The following is a 12469-nucleotide window of genomic DNA, read 5'->3' on the forward strand; positions in this document are numbered from 1 at the left end:
GGTTCAAGCAATTCTTGTGCCTCAGCGTCCCAAGTAGCTAGGATTACAGGCACCTGCCACCATGCCTGGCTAGTTTTTTGTATTTTTAGTAGAGATGGGGTTTCGCCATGTTGGCTGGGCTGGTCTCAAACTCCTAGCCTAGGTGGTCCACCCGCCTTGGCCTCCCAAAGTGCTGGGATTATAGATGTGAGCCACCGCCCCCAGCCAAGTAAGAAGGCTTTTGATGAAGTAGTAGAAAACCAAATTCAAATTGACTTAAGCAATAAAAAGTTTTTATTAGTTATGGCTTTAAAGTCCAGGCATAGAGCACTGTGCAGTCTTACAGTTCCATGATTTCTCTCATGGTCAAAGATGGCTGCCAACAGCTCCCAGGAAGATAAGGTCTTCTCTCATAAGCACTGAACCAAATTTTGGGCTCTGGGCCAGTTGGACCACCCCTGAACCAATTCCTGTGGTCAAGGGAATGCCACATGCTGATTGGCTTGGGATACAGATACGAGACCAGTAACCATGATGCAGGCAGGGAGGGTGTGAGACTAAGCTGATTGGCTTAAAGCAGTCAGGTCCTATCCCTGGAGCAGAAGTGGTCTCATCCAAACTTCAAGGTCAAAGGGGGAAAGGGTATTGGAAAGAGAGCCACAATGTCAGCCACATGCAAATGGGGCTCTCAAGTCCAGTGAACTCGAAGTGTGTAATGGCATCTTTTCATGGTCTGAAATGAAGATGGCATGCGCTGTCATGGTGTAATTAATAATTGGTATTGGCCCAGCACTGGACAATACAAAACTTATCCCTGATAACCACCCCTCCCTTGCATCCCTACAGAGAATTTGTGCACAGAAGACACAAACCAAGGCAGTTACATTTGATCCTCAGTCCTTGTCTGGGCTTTGGCTCCCATGCCCAAGCATGACTGCATTGGAACTGGCTATGTCCTTCAGAAACCTTCTTTACCTGGGTAGGCCCAAACAGCTCAGAACCAAAGCCAGCCAAAATGCTCACAATCCCTGCCTCCCCAAGCCCAAACCTGATTCCTTGGAGGCAGGGAGGAAAGGACAGATTCCAGAAATAAGAACCAACAGGACGCCTTTGCCCCAGGGCTCACCCCAACCTTCTCAGGCCTGGACAGAAGCCCCCAGCAGTTCACGGAGCCCTGGAAGAAGAGAGCATTTGCAAAGACAGCCAAACAAAACAGGTAAAGGGCCACACATCCTCAGTCCTGGATGCAGTGTAGTAGACGTTTAATACCCTTCATGGGAACTCTGCCTCCTGGAGCAGGTGACCCAAGCAAAATTTCAGGACTTTGGGGGGTAAGGGGCAGCTGTAGAGGGTAGAATGGGGGTGGGTGATTGGCAGTGGGGGACCGGGGAGGTTGGTAAGGAATTCTTTGTTCTGACCCACCTATGAAGGCATAATAGAGGGAGGCAGGAGGCAGATCTTGGGCTCCCCCTAGAGGCGTGTGTGCACTCATTCACCAAACACGGCGCCCCTATCCGCTCTGGACACTGCCAGGTGCTGGAGGTGCAGCGCTGAGCAAGGGATGAGGCCCCTGTCTCATGGAGTGCGAGCTTCTCGCTAGAGGAGGCAAACATGAAACACACTTAGACTCAGACCAAAGGAAGTTCCAGGGTGCTGTGTAGAGCCAGCTCTCCAAAGGACCTGAGCTCCCTGCTGCTGCCTTTAAACTGGGAGCCTGGGAAGAGCCAGCTGGGACTCGGAGCTACGCCAGTGGTCAGCCCAGCCACCAAGGCCAAGCTTGTAAGTCACAGAATGGTAAGCCTGGAAAAGACCCTAGAGACCCCCAAATCCCATTTGTTCGTTTCACAGATGAGGAATCTAAAGCCCAAAAAGAGGAAAAGGCATCATCCGTATGAGAGTAGCTGGTGTTTATGGAGCATCTGGGGGCTCCTGATGCTTGGGTAGAAGTAAGACACCCCCCTCCTACCACAATGAGGGGTTTCCCCGCCAGCCCTTATGCCCCAGAGCACCTAGGGTCTCCCAGGACTATAAGCAACCCTCTTGCAGCTCAATTCTTCCCACACCCTCACCCCACAGAAAAGGCTTGGAAGCTGTGGGCCCTTCATGTGGGGCTGAAGTCTTAAGACCTGGAGAGCAGCCCCAAGGGTGGAGAAGCGGCTGCTGAAGGGATCAGCATGCGCTGGCACAGGAAGTCTGTTTTCCATGTGTCTGGAACCCAGCCGAAGCTTCCTGGGGTAATTTTAACCAGTATCCACTCTAGAACAATACCAAAAAAGGTAAGTTACTTACCACCCCAGGCAGGCACATACCTAATCACTGGCCTTTCATGAATTAGACCCTTAAGACATTCAGAGCTAAAGCTGCTTTAAGCACTAAAGTTAGAGCAGCCAAGCCACATATTCCTGTCCTGGGCAGTTGGCCCTTTTATTAAAGTTAACTCTAAAGTGCTAGCTATTCTTACCCTCAGAATATAGTCTTAGCCCCTCAGCTGTCTTGTGGGAGGGAAGGTATTTTTAGACCCTAGAACAGCTGATTTGGGATTTGCTGCAGGGGTTAGAGGGCCCAGGGGGAGGATTGAATTGCTAGGGGACAAAGGGGGAAGTGGGGAGTTGCATCCAGGGGACTCTTGCATCAAGAGTCAGCATGGGCTTTAGGATATATTAGTCCACACTGCTGTTTTTGGCTTTTTTTTTTTTTTTTTTTGACAGTCTCACTCTGTCACCTAGGGTGGAGTGCAGTGGCACAGTCATGGCTAACTGCAGCCTTAACCTCCCTAGGCTCAAGTGATCCTTCCACCTCAGCCTCTCTAACACCTGGGATTACAGGCGCATGCCACCATGCTGGGCTATTTTTTGTATTTTTTTTTGTAGAGATGAGGTTTTGCCATGTTTCTCAGCCTGGTCTCAAATTCCTGAGGCTCAAGAAATCCGCCTGCCTCAGCTTCCTGAAGTGCTGGTATTACAGGAGTAAGCCAACACACTGCCATTTTTGATCAACAGAGTATCTTAATATAAGCCAGTGGTTCTTAAAGTGCAGTGCCCAGACCAGCAGCACCAGCATCACCTGGGAACAACTGTTTATATATTAGAAATGCAAGAAAAACACTGCAAAAAAATGCAAAGTATCAGCCTCCACCTGAATCAGAACCTCTAGATGTGGGGCCCCGCAAGCTGTTTTAACAATCCCTCCAGGAGATTCTGATGCTCACTAAAGTTTGAGAATCACTGAGATCAGCAAACCATCTAATAAGATCCCCTTTTGGACAGGGCTGGAAGAAAGAATGATCTACATTGACACTTCTCAACTTATGAGTGTCTGTTCAAAACCAGGAATCCTCAGCTCAGAAAAAGTGCATACATAAAAATTTCAGGGATGCACTATCCCAGGTTAAAAGCACCTGCTCTTTGGCAACCTGGAGGCCTTTCTTTGGGTCTAAGTCTGATCTGCAGAGAATCTCAGAGCTGAAAAAGACTTTTTAGATCATCTACTCCAACCAGAGCAGGGGTCTGCTCCATAATACCTTTGAGAAGCCTGGCGTTAAGTTAACACTTTCAGAGATGGGGAGCTCCCCGCCTCAAAAGAGCTTGTTTCCAGTGACCCTTAAGTGGGTAGAGTTAACTCTTGTTAACTCCTATATTGGCTTATAGCAACCAAGCTACATTAACATGGCTGAAATATAGACTTATAAACCCAGATGAAAGGAAACACATGGGCCGGGTGTGGTGGCTCACACCTGTAATCCCAACACTTTGGGAGGTCGAGGTGGGCAGAAGTCTGATCTGCAGAGAGGCCCAGGAATTGAAGAGCAGCCTGGGCAACATGGTGAAACCCCATATCTACAAAAAATACAAAAATTAGCTTGGTGTAGTGGCACACACCTGTAGTCCCAGCTACTTGAGTGGCTGAGGTGGGAGTATCACTTGAGCCTGGGGAAGCTGATGCTGCAGTAAGCTGTGACTGGGCCACTTCCGCCCTGGGCGACAGAGTGAGACCCTGTCTCAAATAAAGGAAACACATGATGGCCCTAGGTGGTAGAGGTGAACACATTATTTTCTAATAGGCCACCTCAGTATTGGAGAACTCAGAGTGATGAAAAATCATCCTTTATATTAATCTGAAATCTACCTCCCAGGAACCTCCTACCCTGACCCTGGTTTTGACTTCGAAGCCACAAAAAGCAAACCCAAAGTCTTGCTTTCAAAAGTCAGTGTTTACTTTTCATAGGCCTTTCTTGGCACAAAGGTGCAAGGAGGATGGTCTCAGGCTGCTGGCCTGGCTTCTGGGCCAGGTGATTCAGAAGATGCAGGTGCAGCCCACAGCGATGGTCTCCATGACTGCGCGCTGGCGGCAAGGCCCTGTGCGGGGCGGTGGCGGGCAGAGGCGGCGGCGCACAGGAACCTGGCTGAACACTGGCACGCTCACCATGCTGCGGTCCTCCTGCATGGTGAAGGGGTTCACACAGCCCAGACACAGGCACCGTGCCTCCGGCAGGTCCACGGGGATACGGCTGGGGTCGTGGTTGATGCTGCAGGGAGCAGAAGAAAGAGCAGAGCGGAAGGTGATCAGGAAAGGGCCAGTCAGCACCCATACTCCACACCCCTGCCTTTCCTAATCAGAGTTTTAATTTCCACAGCAAGACTGTGTTGGGCTGGAGGAAAGGCAGTAATCAACTTCATGTTCCACGTGAGGAAACTGAAGATCATGGAAGGCAAGTCGAGAGCCCCAAGGTTATCCGGCTTCAAGGTCACCAGTCACCCAGCTTCCTTCTTTCATGTAGCCAGATGCCCATCCCAGTACTAGGTTGCACTGTGGGGATTGTGGAGTAGCCCTCTACCACCTAGGGCCCTCATGTGTTTCCTTTATTTGAGACAGGGTCTCACTCTGTCGCCCAGGGTGGAAGTGGCCCAGTCACAGCTTACTGCAGCATCAGCCTCCCCAGGCTCAAGTGATTAAGGCCTCCCTCTGCCTGCCCCACCCCCACTGTGTTTATATTGTTGGGAAACTTAATCCACGGAAATAAAGTGTGGATTATTTTTATTGATGCCTAATTTCCACTGGCAAAGAAGTCAGGAGGTCTGGGTTCTATTCTGACTTAATCTCCATTCATTCAACACTTACATGCTCACCACATGAGCAGTTCTGTCCTAGATTTTAGGTATTCATTGATGAACAAAGCAGACAAGTTCCCTCCTGGTGCTCTCAGGGAGCCTTGCATACAGGGACTTGCTTTGTGACCTCTCCTTTTCTGCACCTCGGTTTCCCCATCTGCTAAATACGGGACAAGGAGGTGGGTGAACTGGACCTGTGGACATGTAGAATTAGCATCACCTTATGCTTGGGAGCTTGCTAGAAATGCAGAACCTCCTAAATCTGAAGCTGCATTTTTATCAGATCCCTGAGTGATTCATTGGCACAATCAGATGTGAAAAGCTCCGTTCTGGAGGATCTTTACCGACCCTTCCAGTGGTCACATTCTGGAGCTGCACTGTCCAGTGCAGTAGCCACTAGCTTCATGTGTCAAATTAATCAGGCTGAGCATGGTGGCTTACGCCTGTAATCTCAGCACTTTGCGAGGCCAAGGCAGGTGGATTGCTTGAGCTTAGGAGTGTGAGACCAGCCTGGGCAACATAGTGAGATCCTGTCTCTACAAAAAATAAAAAAAAATTAGCCAGGTATGCCTGTGGTCCCAGCTACTTGGGAGGCTGAGGTGGAAAGATTGCTTGAGCCCAGGAGGCAGAGGCTGCAGTGAGCCGAGACCATGCCACTGTACTCCAGCCTGGGTAACAGAGTGAGACCCTGTCTCAAACAAAAAATAAAAAATTAATCAAAGTTAATCCCTCAGTCACAGTAGCCACATGTCAAGTGCTCAGTAGCTGCATGAGGCTAGTGGCTACCGTACTGGACTTTACATCATCACAGAAAGTTCTGGTGAACAGTGCTATTCTAGAGTCTCAGGTTATATGTCATGTGGCTGAAAAATCTCTGGCCTGGGTTTGTGAGTGAGGACCTCAGGGTCAGCCCTTTCCTTCATCTTTGGTCCTTACTATATGGGTCAGGCACTGAGCAAGGAAGCTGAGCTACAACCAAGAGAGGACGCTGCTGCCATCGTTATCCAGGGCAATGGGTCTTGATTCCCAAATCACAGCCTGCTGTGCGCCCTGATCACGTGGAGCTATAGGAAATAGCACTTCCTGGGCCTCACTGCTGGAGGTTTGGATTGGGCATGGGAATCCCTAGGTGATTCTGATGCCGGCACTGGGAAGGCCCAGGTCCAGCATGAGAGACAGACTGGAACACCGCATGGAAGCGCCACACCTGAGAAGGGCGTCCAAGGCCCACAGAGCAGAGGAAGTGACATCTGGGGAAAGCCTTGCAGGCACTTCCACGGAGACTCGAAGAACAATAAGGGCAGTGCCCTGCATGGATATCTCACTTAACAAGACTCTGAAGTAGGTACTACTATTGCCTCCATTTACATTGAGGAAACTGAGGCCCAGAAAGGCTAATCCATTTGCCCAAAGCCTCACAGGCAAGTAAGAGGCAGAGCTAGGGTTCGAACCCAAGCACCCAGACCTCTGAATCTGAGATCTTAACCATTACAATGACTGGGGCACAGGAAAGGTCCCCACCCCCCAAAGACAGCTTGCCACCACTGCCCAGCCTACCTGTAGCCCCAGGGAGACAGGCTCCTCTTATTGGACATCCACAGCTGCAAGTTGACCTCACACTTTCTCTGGGCCAGCTCTGAGCTGTTCCTCAGCTGGGCCACCATCTCCTCGATGTTCCTCTCATACTCCTCCATGCGGGCATACGGTTTCATCCGTGACACCAGGTCCAGTGGCACCTGGTGAGGGCCAGGGGCCAGGGGCCCAGGCCGCCCTTGCCCCTTCCTCTTGCTTTTGGGGCTCCTGGGCTGGCCCAGCCCCAGGAAGATGGAAATGGTAAGAAGAAACAGCTGGGGAGGAAAGCCACAGGTCAAAGGTGGGAGAGCCAAGTCTCTTTCTGGGCCAAGACTTGGGGTCCATGGTCCTTTCCCATTGCTCTTAGGGGTCTCCCAGGCTCAGGTCTGACTCTGCCCACCATCCCTCAGCTGTCCCTCCTCAAATTACCCCGTTTCCTGTGTCTTGTGTGTTCCAGCCTCTGGTCTTCTCTCAGTCTTACTCTCAGCATGCTCCTTCCTGCCACAGGGACTTTGCACAGCCTCTGCCTGCAGCATTCTGCCTCTTCACCTCTTGGACACCTTCCCACCCCTCGTGTCAGCTTTAGCATCGCTTTCTTAGGGATGCTTCTGGACTTTCTTGGGCTCTCATAACCCACACACCTCTTGCATGACTTCAATCTTAAAGTTTGTGTATACAATTCTTTTATGTGTCTGCCCCCAACTCAGCATGGACTCCGTGGGGGCACGTGTCAGTTTCCACACACTGTCATATCTCCCGTGTCTGCGTGATGCATTCAGTGAACACTCACTGAGTAAATGAATGGCTGTCCCCATCGCTGCCCTTCTGTCATTTATGTCTAAGAAGGAAGACAGTGAACAAGAAGACAAACACCCAAGTCTCCCTAGCGACAAGTCCAGGATGGGCCCATTCAGGGTGTGGCTGGAGAAGAGTGGGGCCTCCTGCTTAGCTGTGCTGGGACAATGGCCTGGGAAACTTTTCTGGGGAAGGGACATGTCAGGTGAGGCATGGCAGGCATGGGCTGAGGGAGTTGAAGTCTTGCAGGTGTGGGAGGGGTGGGTTGGGGGAAGATGAGAGAGGAGGTTTGAACTGGTTAAGAACTTTGCTGAGGCCGGGCGCGGTGGCTCACACCTGTAATGCCAGCACTTTGGGAGGCCGAGGCGGGCGGATCACAAAGTCAGGAGATCGAGACCATCCTGGATAACACTGTGAAACCCCATCTCTACTAAAAATACAAAAAAATTAGCCGGGCTTGGTGGCGGTTTCCTGTAGTCCTAGCTACTTGGGAGGCTGAGGCAGGAGAATGGCCTGAACCCGGGAGGCGGAGCTTGCAGTGAGCCGAGATCACACCACTGCACTCCAGCCTGGGCGACAGAGCGAGACTCCTCTCAAAAAAAAGAAAAAAGAACTTTGCTGAATCGAATGGAATGTTGATTAAGAGTGGGTGGGAGGAAGAGGGGATGAGATGAAGCTGGGGAGATGGGCAAGTTGTGGGCTAAGGATGTCTTGTCCGCCTGCACTGCCCTTCTCCCCTGAGCCTTCCCTCTTCCAGCCATCCCCCAAGCCCTCCTCACACACACACACCCTCACCCATTGCCATCCACTTCTCCCTCCCAGCACCAGAGTATCAGGAAAGCCTTTGGCTCACAAGGAAGAGGACTCAGGCCCGGCAGAAGCCAGACTCCCCAGGAATCCAGAGAGAAGGGACAGTGCCTGTGTGTGAGGCAGAGCTCCCAGGATGGAGGCACCTCTGACTCCTCTTAAACTGAGATAGGCTCCATATGTTCCCTGTATGCCTCACCTCACAGCCCCACAGCCCCATGGCCCATGCCTGCTTTATCCAGGCTACCCAGCAAGTCTTGACCCTAGGAAACAAGTTTCAGCAGAGCCCCTCTTGGCAGAGGTATTTGCTGGCACAAAATCCGCAACAGAGATTCAAGTTGCTAAATTCTTCCTTTTTGGTCCTAGATTCTAGTGCAGAAAAAATGTCTCCCTAACAATAGGCTCTCTCTTTAGAGTTTCTCACAGGGCATTCTTAAACTCTGGCTCTCCACTTGGAGAAACATAGAATAGAATCAAAGTCCCCATCCCTCACTCTCCAGATGGGACACTGAGAAACAGAAGGACTTGCCCAAGGTCACACAGCCAGGACCTCAGAAGCTGGGTCTGTTTGGAAAAACCCCGATAACTGAGTTTGCCGGGATCTCCCCAGATGCCTCTGGTCTGAAAAGGCTTCAGTGTGCCCCGGCTGAGCCCCGTTCAGGAGCCTGCACTGCTGGCCATGGCTACAGTGACCAGTCTCTGTTTCTTTCTAGTCCTGGGGGAGAAGACACAGAAGTTGCCTCTGCAGATTCCAAACCAAACAGAGGCAGCCATTAATCAATAGGAAAGAAAAACTGACATATTTGGGCTCTTAAAAAGGGGTGGGGGTGCGGCAGGGAAGCGCCACGTACCAGGTTGTGAGGCCAGTCCATTCCGCCAAGCTGCAAGGTCAGCCTGCAGCTGCTGCCCGCCTGGAACCCCAGATGCCGCCGAGAGAATGGCAGCAACAGGATGGAGCGAAGCAATTATAGCTCAACTGGGGGCTGCTGGGGGAGTGAGTGGGTGGGCTCATCATCAGCTGGGAGCCTTGGGCCCCCAGCTGGCTGAGCCTAGCGCAGTGGCAGGCGGTGAGGGGCGTGGGGGCAGGCCAGGAGCCAGGCTGAGGTGCCCAGGGGCTGTTGACCGAGGGACAATGCCCTGTGTGTCTGGTGGGGCTCTGGCCGGTGGCACCTCCGCCTGTGGCCTGCGGCCGGCCGCCCAGCCAGCACCCACAGGGCCAGCTAAGACAATCAGCTTCGTTTGCTTTGGGGATGGCAAGGGGTTGAGGGTGGAGGAGGGATGGGCCGTTGGTTGGTCAGGAGAGCAAATGTTCTCAAATTGTGCTGGCCAGGAGTGGGACACAGGCCCCATCTTCCAGGGAAACAGCCTCAGGCACTCCAGCCTCTGCCGGCCTCAGGTGAGTTCAGCAGCCCTAGGAGACCAAAGCCCCACCCCTCTAGATCACAGTCAAGGAAACTGAGGCTGGAGCCAGAAAGGGACTTGTCACTATTAACAGTGAGTTAGAGGTGTCAGAGCTGCTATTCTCACCCTGTCCCCATCCAGGGCTCTATCCACCACCCCATGTTGTTTTTCTTGGGAGACTTTCCGCACAATTTCAGCCTGCTGTGAACATATTTCTGAAGCTGTATGACCTCACTCTGGCCAAGTTTCAGATCCATGAGGACTTACGGCTGATTGTCCTGGCCTTCCTGACACAGCACTCTCCCTCCTGGGGTGGTCTCCGCTCTCAAGAGACTGTGTGGCTGCATGTGAGCTTTACTGTCAGCCTCAGTTCCCTCCTCCGTAAAATGGTGGGCGTATCCAGAAGTAGACGGTGGCCTGGCCCATTCCCTCCTGAAATCTTTCTGAGCCTCAGTTCCCACATCTCTAGAATGGGAAGAATCATGGCACCCTCTTAAAACTGCTATAAGGAATAAAGGAAATCACCTATGTTAAATAGCTGGCAACAGTACCTGGCACATAGTAAGTGCTCAATAAACACTTAGCTATTTATTATAGAGATTATTATAAAATAATTGTATAATGATTATTATAAACATTAGTTGTTCTAATTAACATTAGAGGTAGCACGGTTCTCATTTCTCTACTGACTCTCCCTTCAACCCCCTCAGGCCCACCCTCCTGGCTGCTGAGAGAGGTCTAGGCCCCCAAGATTCAGGCCACAAGTTTGTGAGGTCAGATGACCTCAGGGTCCAAAGGTCCTGGAATCACACGCTCAACTGACCAGCTCCTCTGGCCAATGTCTCTCACCTCAAGTGAACAGCCCAGCCCAATGTGAGCGGGCACATCCACCCAGGGAGGCAGGAATGGCGGGAGGGAATGTGAGGAGGACAGAGGAGGGGCATTGTGAACAGATACTGAGGACGGCCCTGTCGTGCTGAGGGCCGGTCTTGGCCATTTACAGGAATCGTCCGAGGGGAAGAACGCAGGGTGAGAGGCGCTCCTGAATGTCACAAGATTAATCTGTCCGGGGCAGGCTTCCACAGCATAACTGAGACGCTGGCTGGGGCTCGAGCATGAGAGATGCCACCATATTTGGTCAAATACTAGACAGGGCTCTATTCTACCGTTGGAAACTCCAGAGGGAGGGGTACTCTGAAAATACCTCCTCAGGCAACAAGGGCCCCGCCCCCACCGCAGGCTGTCCCGGCCCCAGCCCCACTGGCCGGGCGGCCTGGCTGCGTTCTGTGCTGGCTCTCTGCACACACTCTGCTGCTGCAAGCAGTGGGGTCCCACAGACATGCAACTGGGGTGACCCTCCCATATCCACAGAACAGTGGCAAACTAAAAGATGGATGCTGGGGTATGGGGGACCCCTGAAACCAACACATTCTCCTTACCTGCTGGCAATACACACCCCTCACTTCTGCCTCCCCAAGCCAGGACTGACTTGTCAGCTTCCCCTGCTCCAGCTGCAGTGCTTGCTACTTTAGATTTCAGGGTCCCAGCCCCAGAGATGCTGAAGTAGCAGCGCAAAAATCTGCATCTTAGCACGAGGCCAGTTTGGGAGCTACACGGGTCCTCACCCATCATCTGGCCCCCTCCTCCCACCCATTTTACTACAAGGAGACTTGGATAAGGGAGGGTCCTACCCCAGCTCACACAGTGCATTTGTGCCAGAGCTGGGAGCAGAACTCCGTCTCCTAAGTCATTCTTTGTTCTTCCCTCAGACTTTATACAAACAGCTCTGGGCCAGGCTGGGCCTCCTTGCTGGTCTGGTGGAGACCAAAGAGGCAGGCCAGTCCTTGTGGGGTCCCAGATCCTTCACAGTGGGGAGGGGAGCTTTGGGGTCCCCTGGCAGGTGCTGTGAGGAGTCAGGCATAGGCCCAGCAACAGTCATTGGGTTTCCCATTCCTGGACCATCTGAGACCAGGAGGGAGACCCCTTCTTCCAGTCTTGGTTTCTAGAAACCCCTGGAGGGTCATCTGTCCTTTTTGATGTCCTGAGTGTGAACCCAGGCAGGCTTGTGGGACCCACCCCCAGGACTCAGTGCCAGGCCTGAGAGGGAGGTGCAGGAACTGGGCTTCCAGGGCTCCCACCCCACGAGCGAGGCTGGGGTCCTTGGGTCTTAACACGCAGAGGGTGGTCAGCATGCGTGAATGAAGGACTGGGCAGATGAGCTACAGGGGAAGGGGCAGTGGGTGGCCGCGGTCTCGCTCGGAGCCCTCTGCGGCAGGCCCCGCCAGGAGCAGTGCTGCACTCACCAGCAGATGGCGCCACTAGAAAGCCAGCCAACCCTGAAAAATGTACCGACCCTGAGGGAACTTGCACTCTGCCACCTCTTTCTCCAAGAGCGGCCCGGGACTGAGAATGAGGGGATGGGGCGAGTGGGTGGGGCCCTGCGCCTGTGCCTGGCTTCCAGAGTGACCCTATTGTTGATGAGGACCAGAGCCTAGGAGACATCAGAGCCGGCCAGGAATGACACAGCCAGTGTCGGGGTCACCGATTCCAGGGGTCGGGTGAGGGCTTCTGTCTGCTGAGTGAGTGATTGCCTTTACTTTGAGCACCTGCTGTGTGCCAGGCCTCAGGCATTTGGCACCTGGACACCTTAATTCACAGAAAATAACAGTAACAATAATAGCTGCTGCTTAATATCCACTTACTGACTGCCAGGCCATAAGCTAAACGCTTCATGAAATCCTCCAAATAACACTGGGTGAGGTCCTAGTTTTATTCGGAATTACAGATGGGGAAACTGAGGCTCAGAG

At 52.4% G+C, this 12469-nt stretch overlaps 1 protein-coding gene and 1 long non-coding RNA gene across 5 annotated transcripts in view; one reads left to right on the top strand and one right to left on the bottom strand.

Annotated features, from left to right (window-relative positions):
* The first annotated feature begins 1365 nt into the window (after nt 1–1365).
* On the top strand, nt 1366–5015 carry LOC129533384 (uncharacterized). The gene is made up of 2 exons (XR_008679594.2): nt 1366–2255; nt 4613–5015. It is a non-coding gene; the product is annotated as an uncharacterized lncRNA (long non-coding RNA).
* IL17B (interleukin 17B) overlaps nt 4171–12469 on the bottom strand; it is a 49073-nt gene continuing 40774 nt past the window's right edge. For 3 of the 4 annotated variants that reach the window (XM_019028002.3, XM_019028003.3, XM_055386183.2), the window contains exons 3-4: nt 6645–6934; nt 4171–4504 (exon numbers count right to left, since the gene is read on the bottom strand). In XM_019028002.3, coding sequence (XP_018883547.1) covers nt 4273–4504; nt 6645–6799 — 387 coding nt within the window. In that variant the 5' untranslated portion in view covers nt 6800–6934 and the 3' untranslated portion in view covers nt 4171–4272. Of the gene's footprint in view, nt 4505–6644; nt 6935–9112; nt 9477–12469 lie in introns of those variants that run through there. The other variant, XM_055386182.2, reaches the window with a different exon arrangement.

Source organism: Gorilla gorilla, chromosome 4 (assembly GCF_029281585.2).
Source record: "Gorilla gorilla gorilla isolate KB3781 chromosome 4, NHGRI_mGorGor1-v2.1_pri, whole genome shotgun sequence".
In the NCBI taxonomy this organism is placed as follows: Eukaryota; Metazoa; Chordata; class Mammalia; order Primates; family Hominidae; genus Gorilla; species Gorilla gorilla.